Source organism: Netta rufina (genome assembly GCF_964035555.1).
Source record: "Netta rufina genome assembly, chromosome: 11".
Classification (NCBI taxonomy): Eukaryota; Metazoa; Chordata; class Aves; order Anseriformes; family Anatidae; genus Netta; species Netta rufina.
Genome location: NC_140134.1, coordinates 16,855,297 through 16,876,405, shown reverse-complemented (window position 1 = coordinate 16,876,405; position 21,109 = coordinate 16,855,297). Strand labels below are relative to the sequence as shown.

Here is a 21,109-nt window from a genome sequence, read left to right as displayed (position 1 = left end):
CATAAATCAATTTACTGTTTTTGTTATTGCTGAATTTATACGGACGTTTTCTTAGTACAGACTGTGTCTTTCTACAACTCTTTACTGAATGAGGTCTCACTCTTGATCACTGATAGATGCTACCATAGGACATGGTAAGAAAGCAGTGGCAATTTCTCAACACATTCAAAAATCAAAAATCTAAAGATAATCACAACTCCTGCACTTAGGTAGAATCTACACTTCAAATTTTTTATACTTTTGCAGCTTTTTTCAGAGGAGGGCACAAAGACTTGGGAGTGGACTTTTTGAAGAGAAAAAATTATGAATTACCTTGGACGAAGATCGTTTCTTCCGATTTGACCATCTCTGTTCAGGAGTCCCCACCATTGTAACATAGATAACCCACGAAGGGGAAAGCAGAGGAGGAATAAAATGGGGAAAGTTATTTAGCAAAATAATTCAAACATTAGCTTATAAAATGAGTTAGAAAAGCTTAGAAGGGAGTTGGATCTACTACTGCATTCATTTAACTCCCTCCCTCATGGCACATGACACAAAAAAAAAAAAAAAAAAAAAAAAAAAAAAAGAATAATCAGAGGGACCCAGAACCATTAGGAAGAAACATGGATTATAGTTCTGGTGCCATCTGGTTCTACAGTAAGCTAGTTTAAAAAAATCATCTTGCTGTTAAGTGCTAATGTGGACAGAGACATTTCACTATTCTGATTCCACTGGAAATGGCTGAGCAATTTGCATTTAAAATACAAGGGCTTAAAACATCATCTTTAAAAAAATTACAGTGTGCACCAACTCTTCTATCAACTGCATTCTGAATGTTAAGCAAGCACCCAAGAGTACCAAAAGCCACTACTTTAAACCCATTTATTTTCTGTCTCATTGGTTAAGTCCACTTTAGCCCATGCCTTCCTAAAAATCCCAGAAGAATTCCTGAGGTTCTTTTGGCTAACATAAAGATACCATCTTTGTTTCACCCCTTCCAGCAATCTGATAGCATTTGCCAACAGCATTGTCCTGTAAAAGTTAGCTGGTGAATTCATATCCAAGATTGAAGCCATCTCATAACATAGTGATATAACTATAACAACTGTGTTTTGATGTCTTTAAGTTTTTTAATAATCACAGACTAAGGTAGAAGTAACTTTACAATTATCTTTAAATTAATGCAGTGGATAATTTTACAGTTTTCAGAAAAGACAATTTGAAAAATAAATACTGAACAGCAGACATCCCATGTTAACTTTACCACCTTTAAACATTTACATTTCTAGAAATAAACCTATTCAGACAAATTCCATACCTATAATTCAATAATGTGTTGTAAACAGCAACTTTCACAGTAGACTATACAGAAGACTGCAGAAAGATTTTCTCTTTACATATTTATGTCACATATTTAAAATTGGTCTGGCTTGAAAAACAGATCTAAGAAAATGCCTACTCTTGGTTTTCCCCATGCCTTGCAAAGCTGCTGCATGGACAGTAGCAGGATGGGCTGACCAGGCTTGCTCCACACTGTTTAGAACACTAGTAGCAATCTTAGAAAATTATAACAAAACCAAATAAAAACAAAACTAACAAAAACAACACATGCACAACTTAATTTAAAAACTATCAGCCTTGTGTTGTTCAGAGTCTCCAACCAACTGTTGTTTGTTTGTGTTTTTTTTGGTGTTTCTAGCATCACCAAAAGTTGCACCGTATTTCTGCATCAGGAGTGAAGTTCAGCTGAACTCAGTAGCAAAATTCGGGTTTTTACAAGAAATCTCTTCCTCAGCCAGTGTGCTTCTCTGCAGGACTGTTAGAGTTTAAATCTTAACATTAAATCGGTGTTTTAAGATTTCACAAAAACGTATGTTTCATCAGCATGATAAGAAAAAAAGTAAGAATCACATTCAAATTATTGGGTTCTTTGTAGGTTATAAAATCTAAGTGTCTGGGTGAAAATCAGAAAACAGTATGCCCTGAAATGGCAATTAAAGCAGGTACAGTTCACACATTCACTTTAGCAACTTGCCTATTGCAGTCGAAGTTAACATGTACACGATACATGGAAAGCATTGCCACAGAGCACTTTGCAACTACAAGACAAAAGCATTCAGCTACAGATGTCTAAGCACCTTTTACCCAGTTAAATATGTGTTTTTAAGAAAAAAAAAAAAAAAAAAAAAAAAAAAAAAAGCTATGATCTGTCTCGATTTCAGTATAGAGTCTCTGAAGATGAAAATAAAGGTGGCATTTCCCAGTAAATCAGATTATTCCAGCTCTTTTTTTTTTTTTCACCTCAACACATTTCAGCTATAAATTTGATTTCCTAAGCCACTTACATTATTTCTCTTGAAGTCTCCTTGCTTTACTGCTAGACTCAAGTTTAATACAATCACTCCCATGTCATCTTCTAAACTGTTGGGATCTTCCAATTTTAAAACCTGTTCAGTAGTTCTAAAAAAAAAAAAAAAAAAAAAAAAAAAAAAAAGAGAGAGAGAAAAAGCATTTGTTGACTTCAGTTAACTCGAGTTCATTACTAAAGGTCACACTGAGCTGTGCAAATTTCAGCCTCTTGTCTGAAATTCCCAACACTGAGTTTAAATATTAAAGGGAGAAGTCTGGAGGGTTTCCCCCTTAGTTCTAATAAAATACACAACCTTTTAAATAACACAGCCTATCATGTTATTATGTTATTATCTGCATTTCTCCAGATGTGGATACATGCTGAATTAAGTTACTGCTTCCTCTACTTCACGGGGAAAAAGAATGGCAGGGAAACTCATGCAAGTGAATTTTCTAGCTGGGATTTGACTCACAAGATCTGTATTCTGCTTTACTGCCACATGCATTTCGTCTCCCTCCGTGACTCAGTTACCTCACTGAAAAGAGGCTGGTATTTACCTGGTGGCACTGTCTCACAGACAAATTCATTAATGTTTCTGGAAACTCGGATACAACAGCCGTGGGAGCTATAATATATCCGCACAGGGAGAACTCATTTTCCCCCCCAAAAAAAGTCACACAGTGAGTGAGTATAAAAGAGAGAAATAAAACTTGAATTCCTGGCTTCCAGCTCCACATTCAGACCAAGCAGCAGTAGACAAAAGGCGAAGGGTTTGCCTCTGCACTAAATCAGGGCCAGATGCTGCTGCAGCAGGGATGGATGGAGGGGGGGGGGGTGTTGGAAATGGGGGAGCTCACAGGCAGCAAGGCAAAGCATTCCCCTGTTGAATTATCTGCAGAAAAAACACACCCCACCCTACCTGGGGCTAATAGGGGGTCTCAACTTTCTTCTCCCCTTCTTCTGCCATAAATCCACCTCTGTAGATAATTCTAGTGCAGCTTTCCATAAACAATACTGTATATACAAACACTTGTCCTTATTACTAGATACGAAAAGAAAAGTGTGCCTTCTTCTGAGCTGGGCTCCATCCAGTTTGGGTTGGATTCCGTACATAATGCCGGATAAAAGCATGCCTATGTGGGATTTATCTGAAGCTATTTCTCATGTTTTAAATGTGCTCCCCACCCTTCAGTCAGAATAAGTTTTCATGAATAGATGAATTCCAAGATATAGCAAAAGCATTTCATTACTTTGTTATGCTTCTCAATTAAGCTGCAATAACATTTAACTAAATAAACATATTACCTATTGAGTTCAAGTTCAGTGAGTGCTACGAATGCCGAACCCATGAAGTCAGAAGATGTTAAGTCTCGATCATACACCTGGTGGCAAAATAAAATATTTATAATTTTCACATCATAAGCCAGTTTTAGCCTGGATGATAAAAGAACAGATATTTTAAAGCCTTTATGATCAAAGCTTAAATATAATTCAGGGATAATTTTCCATCTCCCTGCTTTAATTTGTATTTTTAACTAAATATTTAAACAGTGTTTTGAAAGTGTCTTCTTAATATTATGTAAACAGAGACGTGTGCTGCTACAGATTGTGCCTGTTCCTTTATGCTCTCTGCAACAGAATGATGAAATGCTGCACAAAATCAGGTACTTCTTGCTACAGATGTTTTAGCAATTAGTGCTCACAACTGGTAGCTTGCAGTTCTGGTAACTGTAACGTTACTCATAATGAGAAAAGGCTTTGCTACTTGTCACGGCTGCATCCCAGGTAATAATTCTGTTCAACCCTGCCAAATTACACTCCTAAAACGTGCTTATGAAACCACTATTGATTTCACTAAGCTCGCACAAGCACAGTAAGTTAGAGCAGAATTTAGCTCTATAGTCTTAAACATATCCAGGCAAGGAATTTTATTTCAACTTGGGTTTTCATAGAATGAAAGCAAAACATGCAAGTAAAATCTGGAAAAGACATATGTGCATTTTAATTTGAAATTGCTCAAACTCTTCAACTGGATCGTGTTTTATGTTATCCTACTACAGTGAATAAAAAATCATTATGGTTTTAAAGTAGAAAACAATTGCTTAAAAGAGTACTTACTTATCTTTCAAAAATTTAAAACCCAAACTTACCTTGATCCAGAGTTTTTGATCAAGGGTCTGTACAGGCAGCACTACAGTCTCATCCCAAACTGGGTTTAGGTTCTTGTAGATTACCTTACTTTTGTATAGAGTTTTCCCATTTAATTTAAATTTCACATATGGGTCACTTGTACCTGTGATAATTAATAAGAAATAGATTAGCACTGCCCCCATGTAAACCCATAATCGTAAAATATAATTTAATAAAACCATAAACAACAATAAATTACAGTGAGTTTTTAATATACATGTGTATGCATAATTACATATATAAAAATTTCTAGTTCATATGGAAAACAATTGAACATAACCAAAAGGCTGTTTGAGAGGGGGTAACAAAATCTTCAGTTTACTCGATCTATGCCGTGTTACTCTTAAAGAATGTTAATTATTCTTTAGTAACTTAGTTAACATTTTAATTTGGGTACAAAGCAAACAAGGATGAAGAAATATTTACAGGGCAACTAGCAGAAGAATGAAAGAGAAAATGTGATCCTGTGACTACAAACATATGAATAGACCAACACTAAAAAGCATTGTAACTTTGGATAGGAGCTCCAAGGAAATCAGCAACAATAGCTAAAATGCTCATCAGGATTTCATCACTGGTGTCATTTGCCAATTTACTTAAATCTGAATTGGAAGTTTCACTGAAAAAATACTGGCATTGTTCGGTAAAACCATACACAGAACAGACTCCGTAAAGAAAACAAATAACATTCAGGTAACATTTAAAAATCCAAACAGCACATTTTGCCATGGCAATAGCATTCAATATTTTTATGGAACAGATGCCCACAGACAGACCATGGGGCTCAAGCCACTCTGCAGCAATAGACAGACTTGCAGCTGTCAAAGGAAAACAGAAGAGGGAATCAACTTTTTATTATTATTATTATTATACCAATGGCATCTGCACTAACACCAATCACTGCATAAGATTCCAAAAAAAAAAAAAAAAAAAAAAAAGGAATGAGGTACACAAAGCATTTCACTAGATAGTTGGTTTAGACTTCACAGAAGTCTCAGACTGCCACTAACTGAAAAAGTAAAATTGAGGTCTAGCAGCACATACAATTAACTGATCCCAGGTGCTTCTTATCTGTCACATCCAGTATTGCCGGTACTGTAACTTACATTCAAAATTCTACTTCCCTGTTAACAGTTCAATTTCATTAGAAGAATCACATCTAACCCAACAGATATATCCAGACCAGGCACTGCATGCTTCCAACATGGCCATCACTGCAAGTAGCACATTTTAAGGTGCTTATGGCAGAAGAAAAACTCCTCCACCAGACTTCACAAGTTCAGAAATAAACTGATTGTGTCCCCCCACAGGTACCCATGGAGCTACTGGTGACAAATGGGCAGCAGTTCGGAATGACCCAGTGCAAGACTAATACTCAGTCTTGTCGGTAATTTGGTGAAACAGTGAAAACACAAAAACTCCACATTCAAATATTCAAGGCTCTGATCAGTGCTATGTAAAGAAAAACTTGAGAAAAAATAGCTATGTGTTAGCATCTATTTGGAATTGAATAGTACTGTGAAGAATTATGTGCCTGGGACATATGGAGTTATTTTTAAGAATTGCAGAAAGTTTTATTCTACTTTCTTTTCAGAAGTGTTTCATTCACAGAAGGAAAATATTGATTGGATTTCAATTACTAACTACATCTGATCCTTTTTTGAATAGTTATTGCCAAAATCAACCTCTTTATTAATGTGAAAAATGCTGCAAACTTTAAAGAAATTTCTTTCCTGTCTTCTCTTAAAGATGAAAACAATAAATCCAAGGAAGTCAGAGATTGGTTTCTTAATGGTTTTTTAATGGGTTAGGACTAGACCTTTCAGTAGAATACTTATCTAAACTATGATTACGCTTTTGCATAAAACACACCACTTGAAAACAGCACATTTTATACAATGAATGGGAACAGAAAGGTAAGACATATCCCCACGATAGGGGCAGTAGCCCTCAGAGGATGCAGAAGCTGAGAAATGACAGCATTGAGATCTTTGATGTTCTCCCAGCTCCAAAGATCCCAGCTCCCTTCTCCTTTAAAAAGGAAAGAGGACTGACTACTATTTACAGGACAAGCAGGAGCAAACTGAATGTTCAGAAATAACACCAGCAATAATAATGTCCAGAATCTATTCTGTGCATGAAATGGTAACCAGCCCAGATATGGAAAGCAGGTGCAGGAACTAAAAAATGAAGATGATGCTGGAGGCAGGCAGTCTGTGGCCATAACAGACTGTGTTTTGGCACAGAAAACCCATAAGCAAGGACAAAACCTGAAAAGATAGAGAGAGAAAGAAAACAACCAACAAGTTCACTATTTGCAAGTACAAAACTCTGAGCCCTTTCTCTGAGGATGGGAAGCAAGAGGACCATATCTAAGTAAGCATCCCAATCGCATTATTGCCCTGAAAGCTATCCAGGTTGTTAATAAAGGGAAAAATAAGAAGAGGGGGAAAGGCTCCCTAGCACTGTTTGTGTGAATCAGGCTTTAGCAATTTTCCTTTTTCTTTTTTTTTATAAATACATACATACATACATATATATATATATATATATATATATAAAGCAAAAGAATATATATATCTATATAACAGTGGGGAAAAAGCTGTAATAAAAAGAGGCCTTTAATTAAATAAGATTGCCACTGTGGGATCAGGCCTTCATGCTTGTCAGCTTACTCTCAAAATAAACATCTCAAAGCCAGGCCTCAGTGGTGTCACTTACTCGGGCAAGGCACGCCGGGTAATCCCTCGCGATCTTGACAGCTACATAATGTTCAAACTCCTTCACGGGTGAACAGCGGCACTCGCGCGAAAGAAAATATTAATGCCGGGAATTAATAGAAAAAGGGATGATGGTTTACAAAAGCCAAACAAGGAAGAAGTGTCAAGTTAGTACCACGTTAATTGTTAGGGAAAATAATTGCAAGCGGGCGCGGGTTGCGGCGGTGCTCGGCTGTCGGGCTGTCAGAGGGGTAACATCTCAACTAGGCAGGCAGGGGAACGGGGCCGGCGGCATGGGAGTGCAGCTCCGACATCCTACAAATGATGGGCTGACACCTCCGCACTGGCAGACAGATGGACTTTAACCTCTGAGGCAGCAGCTGGGAGCAAACCAGGGCTCAGCAGCGTTTGCTCAGGTGGACCCGGGTGGCAAGGAGAGAAAAAGCGAGCTGGGTAATGGGGCTGGATAGAGAAGGGACACAACACTGAAGCCCCTTTTCAGGCTTTCAAGGTTTCTCCCACACTGCATTGACAAAGCTCCTGTACCTCCTGGTGTTGCTGCACCCATCTCTAAGATGCCCCAGATTGCTTTCAGGTGATCAGAGTAGGTTAAAAGGAGACAGGAAATGAGAAATAAGGCAGGTGGACCAGCCCCACCTGGCAGGATGAACAGCACAGATTGCAAATTATTATTAACAGTATTTGAGTTCAGGGCTTGAAGCTATTAGATGGTTTAAATGCTATTTATTAGGGACAATCTACAGTGTAACCAAAACAGAATAGCTTTTCCAAAGTGACTAGAGATTTTAGATATTAATTAGTCTGAAAAAGGATGTGTTTCATTTTCTTTTAGACACAACAGGTGCTTGAGAATTTACTGAAGCCAGACCATTAGGAAAAAACTTCAGCAGCACCCTCCTAGCAAAAGCAACCAAGTCAACAACTTGTAGGCACTCGCACCCAGGGGTGCGCTGCAATGCAGGTTCTGAACCTGCCCATCTCAACCACCTCAGCTGCAGTCACACATCAGGGGGGTAACATGAGAACAATCCTGCTTGGAAGCAGTTAACAATTTAGACCCAGACAAACATTCTTCTGGTGCATAAAGCAAGGTGAGATGTTTTGAGGTGAACTCAAATATTATGCAACGACAAGAAGGTTGTTAAACAGTTAAATATATATGCATGTGTTAGATGATCTGCTTTTTAATCTAAAATCCAGTAAGAGTAAAAAAAAAATCCTTTCATCAGCTGAATCAGTTTTCTCATTGGAGAATTGGAGAAACATGCGTCTCAACAGTGATACTCCCCTGAATTAATTTCCATAATATCTATTTTGCCTCTTTTTTTCTTCCACTAACACTTACAAGCTATGAGTGCAGGCAGACCAAGCCTCAGCTAAAATCTGAGCAAGCTTCAGTGACCAAAAGTTGCTGAGACACAGCATCAGGACAGGGCTTAGTAGCCAAAGAAACTGTTAATGGTGTTTTTAAATGGATACTGCTGCCCTCTAGCAGCAACCAAGAGATGTACCACATCAGCCGTGTTTAATAATACTGCACACTTGCTTCATAATTACAAGAAAAACACCAGACCCGATATGATTTCAAACCACACTCCATTTTATAGGAGTAAACTTACTGGAAATACAGCATATGAAACAAGTCTTGTTACATAAATAAAAAAATTACCACCTAGTCGCCTTAAAATCCTGAAAGCTCAAAGCAAGGGCAGTATGAAACATAACCTAGACCATCTTAAGTTTCAGTTAAAATCCTGTATTTCAATCTGAAAAAGGAAATGAAAGATTTATTTTATATGCACATAAAGAATGTATTTCTTAAAATCTTCCTAGAAATAGAATTACTGGAGTTATTTACAATAAGAAGTAAAAGACATTTTATAATGGAACACACACTTTTCTTCTTAAGTGGAAAACCACTATCCTTGCAAAGATCAAGGCTTAAAGAGGAAACCAGAAAAAAAGTAATCTGATGGCAGGAAATCCAGGTAATTTTGGAAAGTTTTGTGCACAGCAAGATTACGCAACCAGATGGAAATGAAACATTTCTTGGAAACAAGCATCACCAATAGGCTCCTAGGGAAAATAAACCAAAAAAACTTGACCAAAGACATATGAGGAACACACGCAAACCCTCAGCTGAGGAGAAAAAAATAAGAAAAAGTGACAGACATTTCAGAAATGGTGACTGAAATTAAACCAACAAAACAAACAAGATCCTAACAAAACGACATTTGGGACACAATGACAGCAAGAATAGATAGCTTATGACAAAGGGTAGATCAAACATGGAGCACAGGAGGGTGCAAGGACACAGCAGAAGCCACTTTTACATTACTAGTGAGCACCAAGGGCCTTTGGCATAAGTAGTTGCATCTTCTTGTATTTGTATTCTATGGCTTTATAAAAGCTCCTTGTAGGAGCCCCAAGACCCAGCGTGAGCTGTCAGGGAAGGCAGCTGTCCCTGAGAGTCAGCTTTCATGACAGAGAGATTGTCATGACAGAGAGATTGAACCATTTAAGAAATCTGTTATCTAAATTAGATACCTACCAAATAAAAGACCTGGTCTCTGGGCTTTACCTATTCTTTACCAGTGCTACCATCCTTATGTTTCTTAATCTAACGTTTATGTTACCAAAGGTGAGGGGCACATTTTGGAATCATTGCTTTTGTTCTAACTTGACCCATTTTCTTGAGGTTCCCCCATCTTTGCGCTTTCCTTTCCCAAGGGCAGTTGAGGAGGGAGGCTTGCAAGGACTGCCATGCAGAGGCAAAGTTTCAGCCACCCGCTGTATTCAAAGAAACTGAATTTGGAGCAGAGCAACAACTGCAGCACAAGCTGTTGTACACAGAGCTATACAGAATCCAGAAAACATCAAAATAAGTACCCAAAACCATCCAAATTCTTCGCATTTGTAAATTAGTCATGATTATGCCTTTCAAAAAGAAGTGTGAAAAGTTGCCTAATACATCTGAATAATTAATAAATCTGAAGAGCTAATGATCTAATTGCAGATACCCTGAAAACAGAGAAAGTCTAAATTAATCAGCATGTTTGCAGGGAGCGATTCAGCCTAATTGCTCTGAGCATTTGCTTTCCAAACAATGGATTTATTCTGTGTAAGCTGACAAACGCCCAGCCCAGCGCAAACCCATCCTCGCCTCCGGCACTTTGCTACCACTGTGGACCCGGGCAGGAGACAGTCCAGAGATACAGTGGGTGCAGGTCTACAGCAGGATGTTGGTGCTTGCTGTTCTGTCCCCTTTCTTTCCATTTAATTTGCCCTAGGGAGACTGCATTTTTGCATAGTTCCCAATGGTGGTAAATGCTGCCCATGTAGCAGAGCAGCACAGCCTCTGCTGGCTCGGGGAGTCTTACAGAACCCACTGACTATCAAGTGGTTGGTGTTAGAAGTGAGAGCAGCTGCTGACATGCTCTGACTGGGGGTGATGGGATACACCCAGCCAGGAGACAGCTCCTTCTGAGCTCCTGCAACTCACCCTGCTCCTCACATGCATGTTTTCCATGTTCTGCTGCCTGGATAATGAGAGAAAGAAAAAACAGCAAAACCCAAGTGCAGGTTGGAGCAATACAGCCAAAGAAAAAAAAAATAAGAACCACAAACACTCACAAGCTGACATCACATCCAAGAAATCTATTTCTCATAACCACAGTGGCTAACAGAGCAAAACATGCACTCAATACTTCAGAGGAGCAGGATTTAGAAACATGAGGAACTTCTCACCCTTAAAGGCCCTCAGAACAGTTTGTTTTCTTATACCAGCAGTATAGCTGGGTTTGCCAACTGAAGGAAGGTAACACCTCTGTGCGACTGTGGCATCACACTCCTGCTTAGTGTCACTGTCACTGTTCTGGAAAGGTGATTCTTACAGGCAGCAGCAGGCACAGTTAGAGCATCTTGTGGCCATAAGGGACCAGGCCATTTCAGGTTTCATTAGACTGACTCATACAAACTGACATCACTGTGTCCAAGGAAAGTGAACCAGCAAGTAGAATTGTGCTCCATCCACTCCCAGTTCAAAGCACGTAGAGCTGGAAGTTGTGAGCTTCATTAAAAAGACTCAAAAACGCCAGGAAACCACAAAGGGCATAACAAAATGGCATCACTTAAAACTGGTGACTATGAATGTTTCACATTTCCTTGAGGCCAAATAAGATACACAATTTTTCTCTCTCCTGCAGAACTACCAGTGTTCCACAGATGGACGGTTCACTAAAAAACATTTCTGCTTTCTATCCACGGTATTAAAACTGCAGAGGTCAGAAACTCCTCAAAGAAGCAAATAAACCAGACTCCAAGCAAGCTTGAGTCCAATGACCCATGGGTAACACCTCTGCCACCCTGCATCCCCAAGAGGGGGCACAGCAATGTTGACCTGGAGAGGGATTTTTATTTTTTTTTGGAGCCTCTCCCATGTCAGTAGAACAGAGATGCTGTTCTACAGCACTACGCTTCCTTGGCTTGGGTACAGACAGACAAAAAAAAAAAAAAAAAAAAAAAAAAAAATAGAAAAGACAAAAGGTGAAGAAAAAAAAAGTAGTAAAAATTAGGTTAACAGATAATAAAGGTAAAGAGTAAGAATAATCTGGTAAAGCAAAGGAGAAATTTGAACTATACCAAAAAGAACACGTCCCAGAAAGAGCAGTACATAGTGGGTGAAAATTCAGAAGAATACCTGGAAGGCTTGGGAAAAGTTAAGTCACCTGTTAAGTCTTACAGTCAGTCTGGGGTTATCAGAACTATTCATCTTTACAGAGAAATGTAATTAAAGCCTGTTTAATAACTTAAGTGTATAACGAGTAAATTTAGCCATGTGGATTTGCTGATTAGAACCAAGACGACTTTCCAGCAACTATACTGGTGGCCGAAATATTTCCCCTCTGTTAAACACCACAGATTGATAGATACATACACGCACGTACGTATATAAACACAAATGCACAATGCAACTGAAGCTGGAAATTGCCACCAGAGGGCAGCAAGGACCCGCTGTGCTGGGCTTTTCTTCCCTTAGAGCTCTCCAGCATTCCCCAACAGCCCTCAGCCAGGGAGATTGAAAGGAACTGGCAGTAAATTAAAATTAAGGGGAAAAGTGCATGCATGAGAAATGGGTAGGGCACCACGTAAGTGTTTTTTTGTTTGTTTGTTTGTTTGTTTTGTTTTGTTTTTTGAGTAAATACAGAGCTTCCCCAGAATGCAAACTGATGGTTCTGATGACTTCTTTGAGACATCTTTTTTTGGAGAAAATGCTGTTAATCATTAATAAATATTAAAATTTAGGAAATTTAGAAAACTTATGGTAAATCTGATTTAAACCAGCAATACTGGTATACACTCTTCACTCAGGCTCTGTGGTTTAAACGTGATCTTTTTGTTATTTAGGGTGTAACATACTCCACAGAGACAGAAGATTTGAAGTTAGCGTCCATCACTGACCAGACAAGCAGTTACCACCAGTATGACCACTGTATGTGGATAAAAACAGCACAGTGCTACTGTACTCCTACATATGAATGTTGAGACTCTACTGCCACTGCTACCTACCTAAGCATCTTTGCAGCTACTCACACGAGGCTAACCAGTGGATGCTTACCCCTCCAATATGCACAATAAAACACAGGACCAGGAACTTGGCATTTACCCCCTGCAGAGTTCCAGAGCAGCTCATTACACAAAATAAATAAATAAATAGATAAATAGATAGATAAATAAATGGGGAAGAGGGTTTGAAGCCCACTCCCAGCTGTGTCAGACAGCATTGCCTGGTTAGCTCTGGGGGTTTCCTGTTCCCAGAACATGAATGAGCACGACTTGGTCTCTGGCCCTAGCCACAGCCAGACTCCTAGGATACACTGGCTGCAGCCAATATGTTCCTGTATTCAAATTATTTGGAGTAGGCTAGTACACTCCAGAGCAGCGGCTGTATCTGGTGTCACAGCGGGTGAGAGGAGGGAAGTTGCATTTGCCTGACCCACAAGCTTTCTGTGAGGTTCTCATACTGACTTTGCTCATCTCTCCAACTTCCCACTTCTAAAAGCACGATGCAAAAACCACAGTGGCTGCAGTTCAAGCTTACGTGTCTCACAAAGACCTTATGTAACCAGCAGGACAAAGACCTATAAGGATGCCATCAGGGCATCACCACTATGCTTTTCTGAAGGTACCACCACCACAACACAACTGTGCCTGAAGAATTATCATTAAAAAATTATTTTCCCACTTCACCACAAAGTCTTTGAAAAAAAGCAGGAATTTTATTGAATGATTTACCACCTCACATACTCAGTCTTCTAAATGAACAGTCATTTGCCACAGAAAGTGACAGACCCATCAAACTGATTTTTTCCCCTTATGCTGTTTCACTTTGTTGCACAATGCTTCATTAAGACAAGCATTTGCTTTCTTATGCAAGAAAACACAGCCTAGAGCAAACTATGTGTTCTGTCCTCTATAGAAATACTGCTCTGCTGGAATCACTCATTTATAACATCTCTTCCATGGAAGCAGCTGGATATGTCCTGGCTTGTGCAGCTTGCTAGGATATCTGATGAACTGCTACGCTGTCAGGAAGTACATGCTTCTGTTTAAAGAGTGATGATCTTAATCTAAGTATTCATTCACTACTTCCAATAGCTAGGAAGAAAAAGCAGCATATGCTTTGCCAAGAGTTACTGTTTGGTGAAGACATGAAAAACCAACATGGAAAAAGTTAACTGAGATAATAAAAGATGGAAATCCCCAAAACAAGCACCGCATGTGAAGGCTTATAAATCCATACAGGTCCTTCCAGATGCAAACCTTGAATGCAAGGCTAATTCAAGCTGATTTTCTTCAAACTGTAGTTATTTTTTAGTATGGCTTTATTCTCTTATTCTCTTCTTTTTTTTGATACACTTTTTTTTCCTTTTGAATTCTGTCCTCTTAAGTTTTATTAAGTTGTGTTTGAAATTCATGAAAGGGGCCTTGACTTACACCCACTCTTCCCACAGTTTCCCTTTTATTAAATTTTTTTACCGATAACCTAAAGCTCTCCTAGAACAGCTATTTTATTTATCACATTTCAAATTATTCCTTTTTTTAAAAAAAAATAAAAATAAAATAGATTAGAATCTCTGAAGATTAATGACTGCAGTTCTTGAATAGATACAGATGCTAAGTACAATAAGGGAGGGGTTTTGCAGCTGTGCAATCAGGAAGGAGCAGCAAACACAGGGCAGCTCCCTCCCCTGTGTATCTAAGGTGGATAAACCCAGGTGTTGAGTGCTCTGACCTGGACACAAGTCAATGACTTATTGCATCAGAGATAAGAAAAGATGCTGATGGCACAAAGTGCTGCCAAACTCCCGTCAGTGAAAGCAGAGTCCTGCAACCCAAAGGGAAGCAGCTGAAAGGTGTGGCTCACCACAACGATCTCTGATAACCAGGTTCCGGCCTTCTTTCAGGTGGATGGTCAGGAGGTAAGCAAAGGGGCTAGGCAAGTCATTCAAACAATCACTTCCTTCTTCTACAGCCTAAGGAGAACAAAGAAATCAGTCACCACGACATGCCTCCCCAAGCAGACACGTGAACAGAGCAGGTGTTTTCTTGGTGCTGCAGAGGTGAAGTTCACAGGCCTTTTTTCTTTGGGCAATCTTTTACAGTGCACTTGTCAGAAAAAAGAAAAGAAGATGTCTGAGACTGCTTCCTTACATAAATAACTAATCATCATTGTCAGATAAACTCACAAAACCAAGGGTAACAAAAAGGAGGGCTACAACTGATAATCAGTTATAATAGTAAAGGTCATAAATGCACAGACAGGCTTTCTAAATCCTAGCATTTCTTTTTTTTTTTTTTTTTTTTTTTTTTTTTTTTTTCTAGCTGCTTATTCCTTGTGCATTCACATTTATCTGCTGAAATCATGAAAAATACAAATTTCATAAAATTACTGAGTGGAATATTTCTTTATACAGGTTTAGAAGACACGAAAGCAGCATTAGACAAAGCATTCTTGTTCAGAGTTTCTGCCAGGGTTACCTCCCACTTCACCACCATCCAGATGGCATATTTGGTGAGGGCAAAGGTAATGAAGTTTGCCTAGAATAAGCAAATACACTTTACATGAGGATTGCATGTCAATAACTGCCAATGCCTTTTTGCACTGTTGTAAAACTGGATTGTTGTCATGTTAGTTAAACCCTACATTCATAGTAAGGTAGTTGCAGTCTCTATTTTAATTCAATTTATTCCTGAGATACTGAGTATTTGTGCTGATGTTTTCATCAGTTAGCACTGCCAACAGAAATTATAGAATACTTTACAAAAGCAGGACATGCCAATCTATTTAAAATATTCAAACCTGCCTTGCATGACCGCCAAAAAAATGCCCCAAAAATACCATGCCGGAAAAACCTATAGGAAGCTTCACATGCTTTTTTTTTTTTTTTTTTTTTTTTTTTAACCTGTAAGGAGCAAATCAGCAAAGAACCCAAACCTAAAATTAATTGTGCTTCCCCTAAACAGTCTGACAAAGATTCAAAATACTTTAAAGTAATAGGACGTACCATCTGATCATCGAAAAATTGAGACGATATGGAAGAGTCTAAATCTATTCCTCCACAAGAGTCCTATCAAAAAAATAGAAAGAGTTAGACAATAGTAATAAAAGTAACATAGTAATAGGTAATAGTAATAATATAGTAATAGGTAACAGTAACATAGTAATACACGGTGCCTTCATTGCTGAAAGTCCTTTCCAAAACTCCCCTGATGCCCAATGGTTATTCCATCTGGTGACTTATCAGTTGCAATGCTGACCCTTACTCCTGGGCAGAATTACAGTTGTTGAATCTCCAAGTTTCCTCGCTACAATTAAAATAAATAAATAAATAAATAAAAATCCAGAAGTGGTGGCAGCAGCAGCAACAACCTGAGTTTGGAGAGTGGGTGGCACTCTCACATCACTGCAATTTCTCCTTCGTTGCCCGAAAGTTAAGGCCCAAGAGAAGGTTGTTGTTTTTTGTTTTTTGTTTTGTTTTGTTTTGCAAAACCTTGTTTTGTGTTTTAATTCAGATCTCTTAAACTTTCAGTGGGGAGAGAAGGTTTCATGCTAATATTTTAGTGTAAGTTATGCTCCAGTAACTCATACAAACGTACACACAATGTGTGTAATTCCATGGGGCACATTTGCAAAGTTCAGAGGGAAAAAAAAAAAAAATTAGAACCAAATGTCAAAGGGAAAAAGGAGGGAAAAAAAGGATAGTGGACATTTACTTCCCTACATTCTATAGTAACTGGAAAGCCCAAAAACTGTTATCAAGTCTCTAGCACATCAGAGGAAGTCAAACATTTCTTCCTAAAGACTAACTCATTCAAAAACTTGAGGCTATAGTGACGCAGTGTCTAGACTGTCTGGACACACAGAAGGGATTCATTCAGTGGCCAGGACACTGCTGCTGACGCTATTTTGACTGCCAGGACGGTCTATGATGATCACTTACACTGAAGAGGACCTATGTGCACATGCAACTCTTTGGTCTAATGCAGGACAATCACAGCCTATTCAAATACCAAGATTTATTCTAATAACAACCTCACTCTACAGAAATGCACACAAGGTGAAATTTGATCCCCATGTGAAAATGTTATTTCGTGCAGTGTGGTAACATCCAAATCTCTTAGATGAGAGCTGCATTGTGTTGAGCACCATACAAACAACAACAAAAAAATAAATAAATAAAAAGAAGCAATTCCTGCATCACAGATCATAAATCTTAGAGATATTGATATGCTGAAATAAATATAAATAAGCTTCTGTGTAATTATTCTTCCCCTCCTCTTCCCATATACATATATTACATATCAGGAAATACAGTAATCCAGCACTGCAAGTAAAATTTTACTTGCATGACAGACAAAATTTAACATTATGGTTCCCACAGTAATCGTAACTTGGCCACCTTGCAAAAACACATTAAAAGTAGAAATATTATTATCATAAAGAGCAGCAGAAGAGTTTCCTTGCACAACAGAACTGAGTTATAGCTGCTAGGGGAACCCTAACTTTGAATTTCCTGACTAGCATGCATAAAATCTCACTTGTGTGCATTAAACCTAGCATTTCTACAGTAGTCTCTGGCTTCACAGGAATGTCTTTCAGGCACCATTATTGGCACTGATAATAGTTTCTTTTGTTCTGCATGGCAAAACATGGAATCAAAGAACTGTATTGAAAAGCACAATTAGAATAATAAGAAGTACTAAACTACTCTAATATCTTTTACAATAAAAAATCCATCCTCAAAGTTATGCATTCGTATTTGTTGTTTATTCTTTCTTTACTTGTATTATATGGATAGAAATTGAATAAAAATAGCTTGTTTTTCATGTTATCTCCATATAAAGTGAAGCACTATTACTCTATGTAGCTGATTGCAATGAGATCATTGAATATACATAAAAGTCTAGCCAAAAATACTGTCCTGAAATCTTGATTTTATCTAACTACAGTAATATTTCTGAACTTAATACAAGCAAACAGCACCACATTCATCAACAGGGTCATAGCTGCAAATCTGTGTGCAAAAAAATAAAACGTTAGCATATGCATGAATATATACAAACGAGTAAAACTTTCCTCCTGGCAGGGTTTACAACCTCTACCTCCTCTTCTTATTTGTTCAAGGCCAAGAATGATTCAAAATACAAGTGCACTGAGTGTATCATCAACCAGACGGGCCTTTGGGTTGCTACTGACTCACAGCAAGGTGTTAGATGAAGAAATGGTGTTAGTGCACTTCAGTAATGACGCGTGACCACGGACAAAAAGCAACAGCAAAAAGTGACATCAACAGTGTCCTTTGCAATCTGAACAAATCAGGCAGGGGTTCAACACAACTTCAGTTACTCCTCTGCTCTTTCAATCTGCATACCGCGACTACAGAGGACAAATAAAGTTAATCTTTTGGCAAATGGAAATGCAATGTGAGCAGTGAGAACTTCTACTGAAGATGGAATGCTCCCAGCACCAACGGCTCTGTGTTGAGCATTCAGAACGGTGTAAAAACCACAACCCCACACTGAGCTTAGGTATGAGGCTCAGAAAGTATCTCATGGTACTGGGTGACCAAAGAAAACCAGGAAATGAGTAGGTGGCATGTGACAGGCAATTCAGGGGGAAAAAAGCTCAACCTACATCTTTTCTTTTTTTAGTTTATTTTGTTCCAGGGATCTGCCTGCCTTCCTTCTGATTTACCTCACTAATCAGTGAATGATGTTCACAAAAGAATGATGCAAGTAATTGTCGTGCTGTGCTCTCTGCAGCAACCCCACCTAGTATTAGAACACCAATAACATGCACAACAAGCTGTCCCCATCAGAGGGGCTCAGACTAAAGATTTCATGGTTGTTCAATGAAGAATAAGAACCAAACTTTGAAAATAATTGAGTTTAATATTCCTTATCTATTTCTACTTTCATTTGCTTCATTCTGCTACAAGATATTTAGAAAAATCTTTCTGCATTTAAAAGTTATTGGAGGCAGATTACAGGAATGGAGGTAAGATCTTCACACAGAGATAGGGTTTGGCATGAAAGTAAATATTAAATGATTTAGATGCACAAACACATTTTGGGAATGATATAAATGCTACAGAGAATAAGACAGACAGATTGCTATGCGTCTGGAGGAAACTTGAAATTAATCTATTCCATCATTATACAGTTACCACTTTCTGCTGAAGTGCTTAGCTTGCCCAAAAGTCAAGCAGAATTTGGGATTAATTTTGGTGCTGCTGCAAATACAGTTGCTAAATTTTAGGTTGGAATTTGTTGGTCTACAACAGCAGAAAAGAACTGCTGATAACATTAAAAAAACCTGGAAGCAAGCTCCTAAAATAATGATTATCCAACCTACTTTATGCTGATTAACCTGAGTTGATATAAATTTTAAGCTAACATGTTTAAAATTTAGCAACAGAAGTGATGTTCACTAGCTAACACTGTGATCTGTTGCTTCACAGGGGAGATAACATTGCTTTGATAAGAATGCACAGAGATAGAGAACAAGTTTTATATCATAAAAGACCATTTTCCTTATAGTAGCACTGATCATAATTTTGTTAAAGATGTTAATTCACCTGTGAAAGCCACTTCCAAAGGAGAGCTTTAAACCTAAGCGTCTGTTTTCCATTTTTACATCTTGGATGACTCAGAAAATCAGCTGCCATACCTGCAACACTTAATTTATGGGAAAACAACCTCAAAACTTAGCTCAAAACCTAACTTTCCTAGTGAAAACTCAACTCAGAAGGAAACAGATTTCCACAAACAAAAAAAATTTTGCCTACAATGTTTCAGACAGCCACAACCTTCACCTGTTTGTCTTATAAAGCTACCATGTGACTCCATAGATTTGCCACTTTGCTCTGGCCAGGCAGGATTTACTGTTTCATGTCAAATTCAAAGCATGTTGGACTTGGATCCTCCTGTTCTTGGGACATTATGTCCAGCCACAGAAGCACTGACCACAAAAGTGGTAAGAAAGGAAAGAAGGGGAACAAGATGGGGAATTCAGACCAAGTATTTTGATTTTACACCTCCTCTAATTAATCACAAACCAAACCCAAAGGACAGCCCTGAGCAAGTTCCACACACCCACTGCATTCCACCACACATTCATTTTGACTAATTCCAGGTGTTGGCAGAGTTCGCTTCACCCTTCATCTTTCACCTCTTGCCTTCAGCTGGACCTTGAGTGGGCAGTAAGTTGGTTTTGCTACAGCAGTCCTAGTAAGTTATATTAATTAAAAAGAATTCTACAAGTGCATCAGACAGCAGTATGTTTCAGAGCTCAGAAAGCTACAGCTACTTTTGACCTAAGTAAGCAATTCCAACATCTCTGAACAATCTGAAGTATCATAGATTTGCCAAAAAAAAAAAAAAAAATCGAAGTGTGGTTAATTTTGCAGCTCCACAATGACAGAAAGGATATCTGAATTTGGCCTCAAAAATATATATAACACATTGGGTTTATGCTATTTTTTAACCCTTATACCTCGCAAGTGGTCCCTCTTCTCCACCCCTTCATAACCCAGTCTGGTTCAAGAGGGCCACTCAGCTTGGTCATCACCCAAGCCCCTCACCTCCATCATCTCATCTGCCAGGTCATTGCTCAGTCGGGCTCTCTGCAGCAGCTCAAGAAGGTCATCACTGGACGGCCGTTTCCCCTCAGGTGTGGGGCCTTCTGCCACAAGTGCATCCGAGCAGGCCACATCCCCCTCCGTGCGTGCAGTCGACTGCCTTGGCCATGGCCAGTCCCCTCCTGCTGGCCTCACCGATGCGTTTCTGCTTTTCAGAGACACCACAGGCCTGGGGAGGTTGCTGGGGGAGTCTCCTGACAGGACCTGAGTGCTCGTATACGTCGTTTCTTCTTCTGTGATAGTCTCCACCTCCAGCATGTCAGGCACTGACACACTGAGGCGTCGGTCCAGCGAGCGGACCTTGCTCACCACCATCTTGCTGGATCTCTTCTTCGTCTTCCTTGTGCTTAAGTTTTGCAGGAACGGCCTTGTTCTCTGCTTCAGGGATCCCCAGACGGATGGCTTATCCAAGTCCATTGCTGCACACGGGACCTCAGCAATGCCTCTGGTACAAAACAGCATCAGCGATTCCTGGGGTGACTAAAAGGAACGTAGGAAGAAAGCAAGTCAGTCAGGAAAACTAACAACCGCTGAAGGTTATGATTCACATTGCCTCATCTTAAAACTTTCAGTCATTTTTCTCAACAGTAAAAGCAAAGCATTAGTAAGTGCTTCCCAATACAATCTGGTAGGTAGGTTTGATT

At 38.9% G+C, this 21,109-nt stretch overlaps 1 protein-coding gene across 1 annotated transcript in view; it reads right to left on the bottom strand.

Annotated features, from left to right (window-relative positions):
- The window catches only part of MCTP2 (multiple C2 and transmembrane domain containing 2), a gene marked incomplete at its 3' end in the record, with an annotated part of 100,977 nt that extends 80,080 nt beyond the window's left edge, over positions 1-20,897 (bottom strand). The window contains exons 1-7 of the mRNA XM_084293133.1: positions 20,409-20,897; positions 15,831-15,893; positions 14,690-14,798; positions 4,483-4,625; positions 3,638-3,714; positions 2,328-2,442; positions 313-348 (exon numbers count right to left, since the gene is read on the bottom strand). Coding sequence (XP_084149259.1) covers positions 313-348; positions 2,328-2,442; positions 3,638-3,714; positions 4,483-4,625; positions 14,690-14,798; positions 15,831-15,893; positions 20,409-20,882 — 1,017 coding nt within the window. The 5' untranslated portion in view covers positions 20,883-20,897. The remainder of the gene's footprint in view (positions 1-312; positions 349-2,327; positions 2,443-3,637; positions 3,715-4,482; positions 4,626-14,689; positions 14,799-15,830; positions 15,894-20,408) is intronic.
- Between the last annotated feature and the right edge of the window lie 212 nt (positions 20,898-21,109).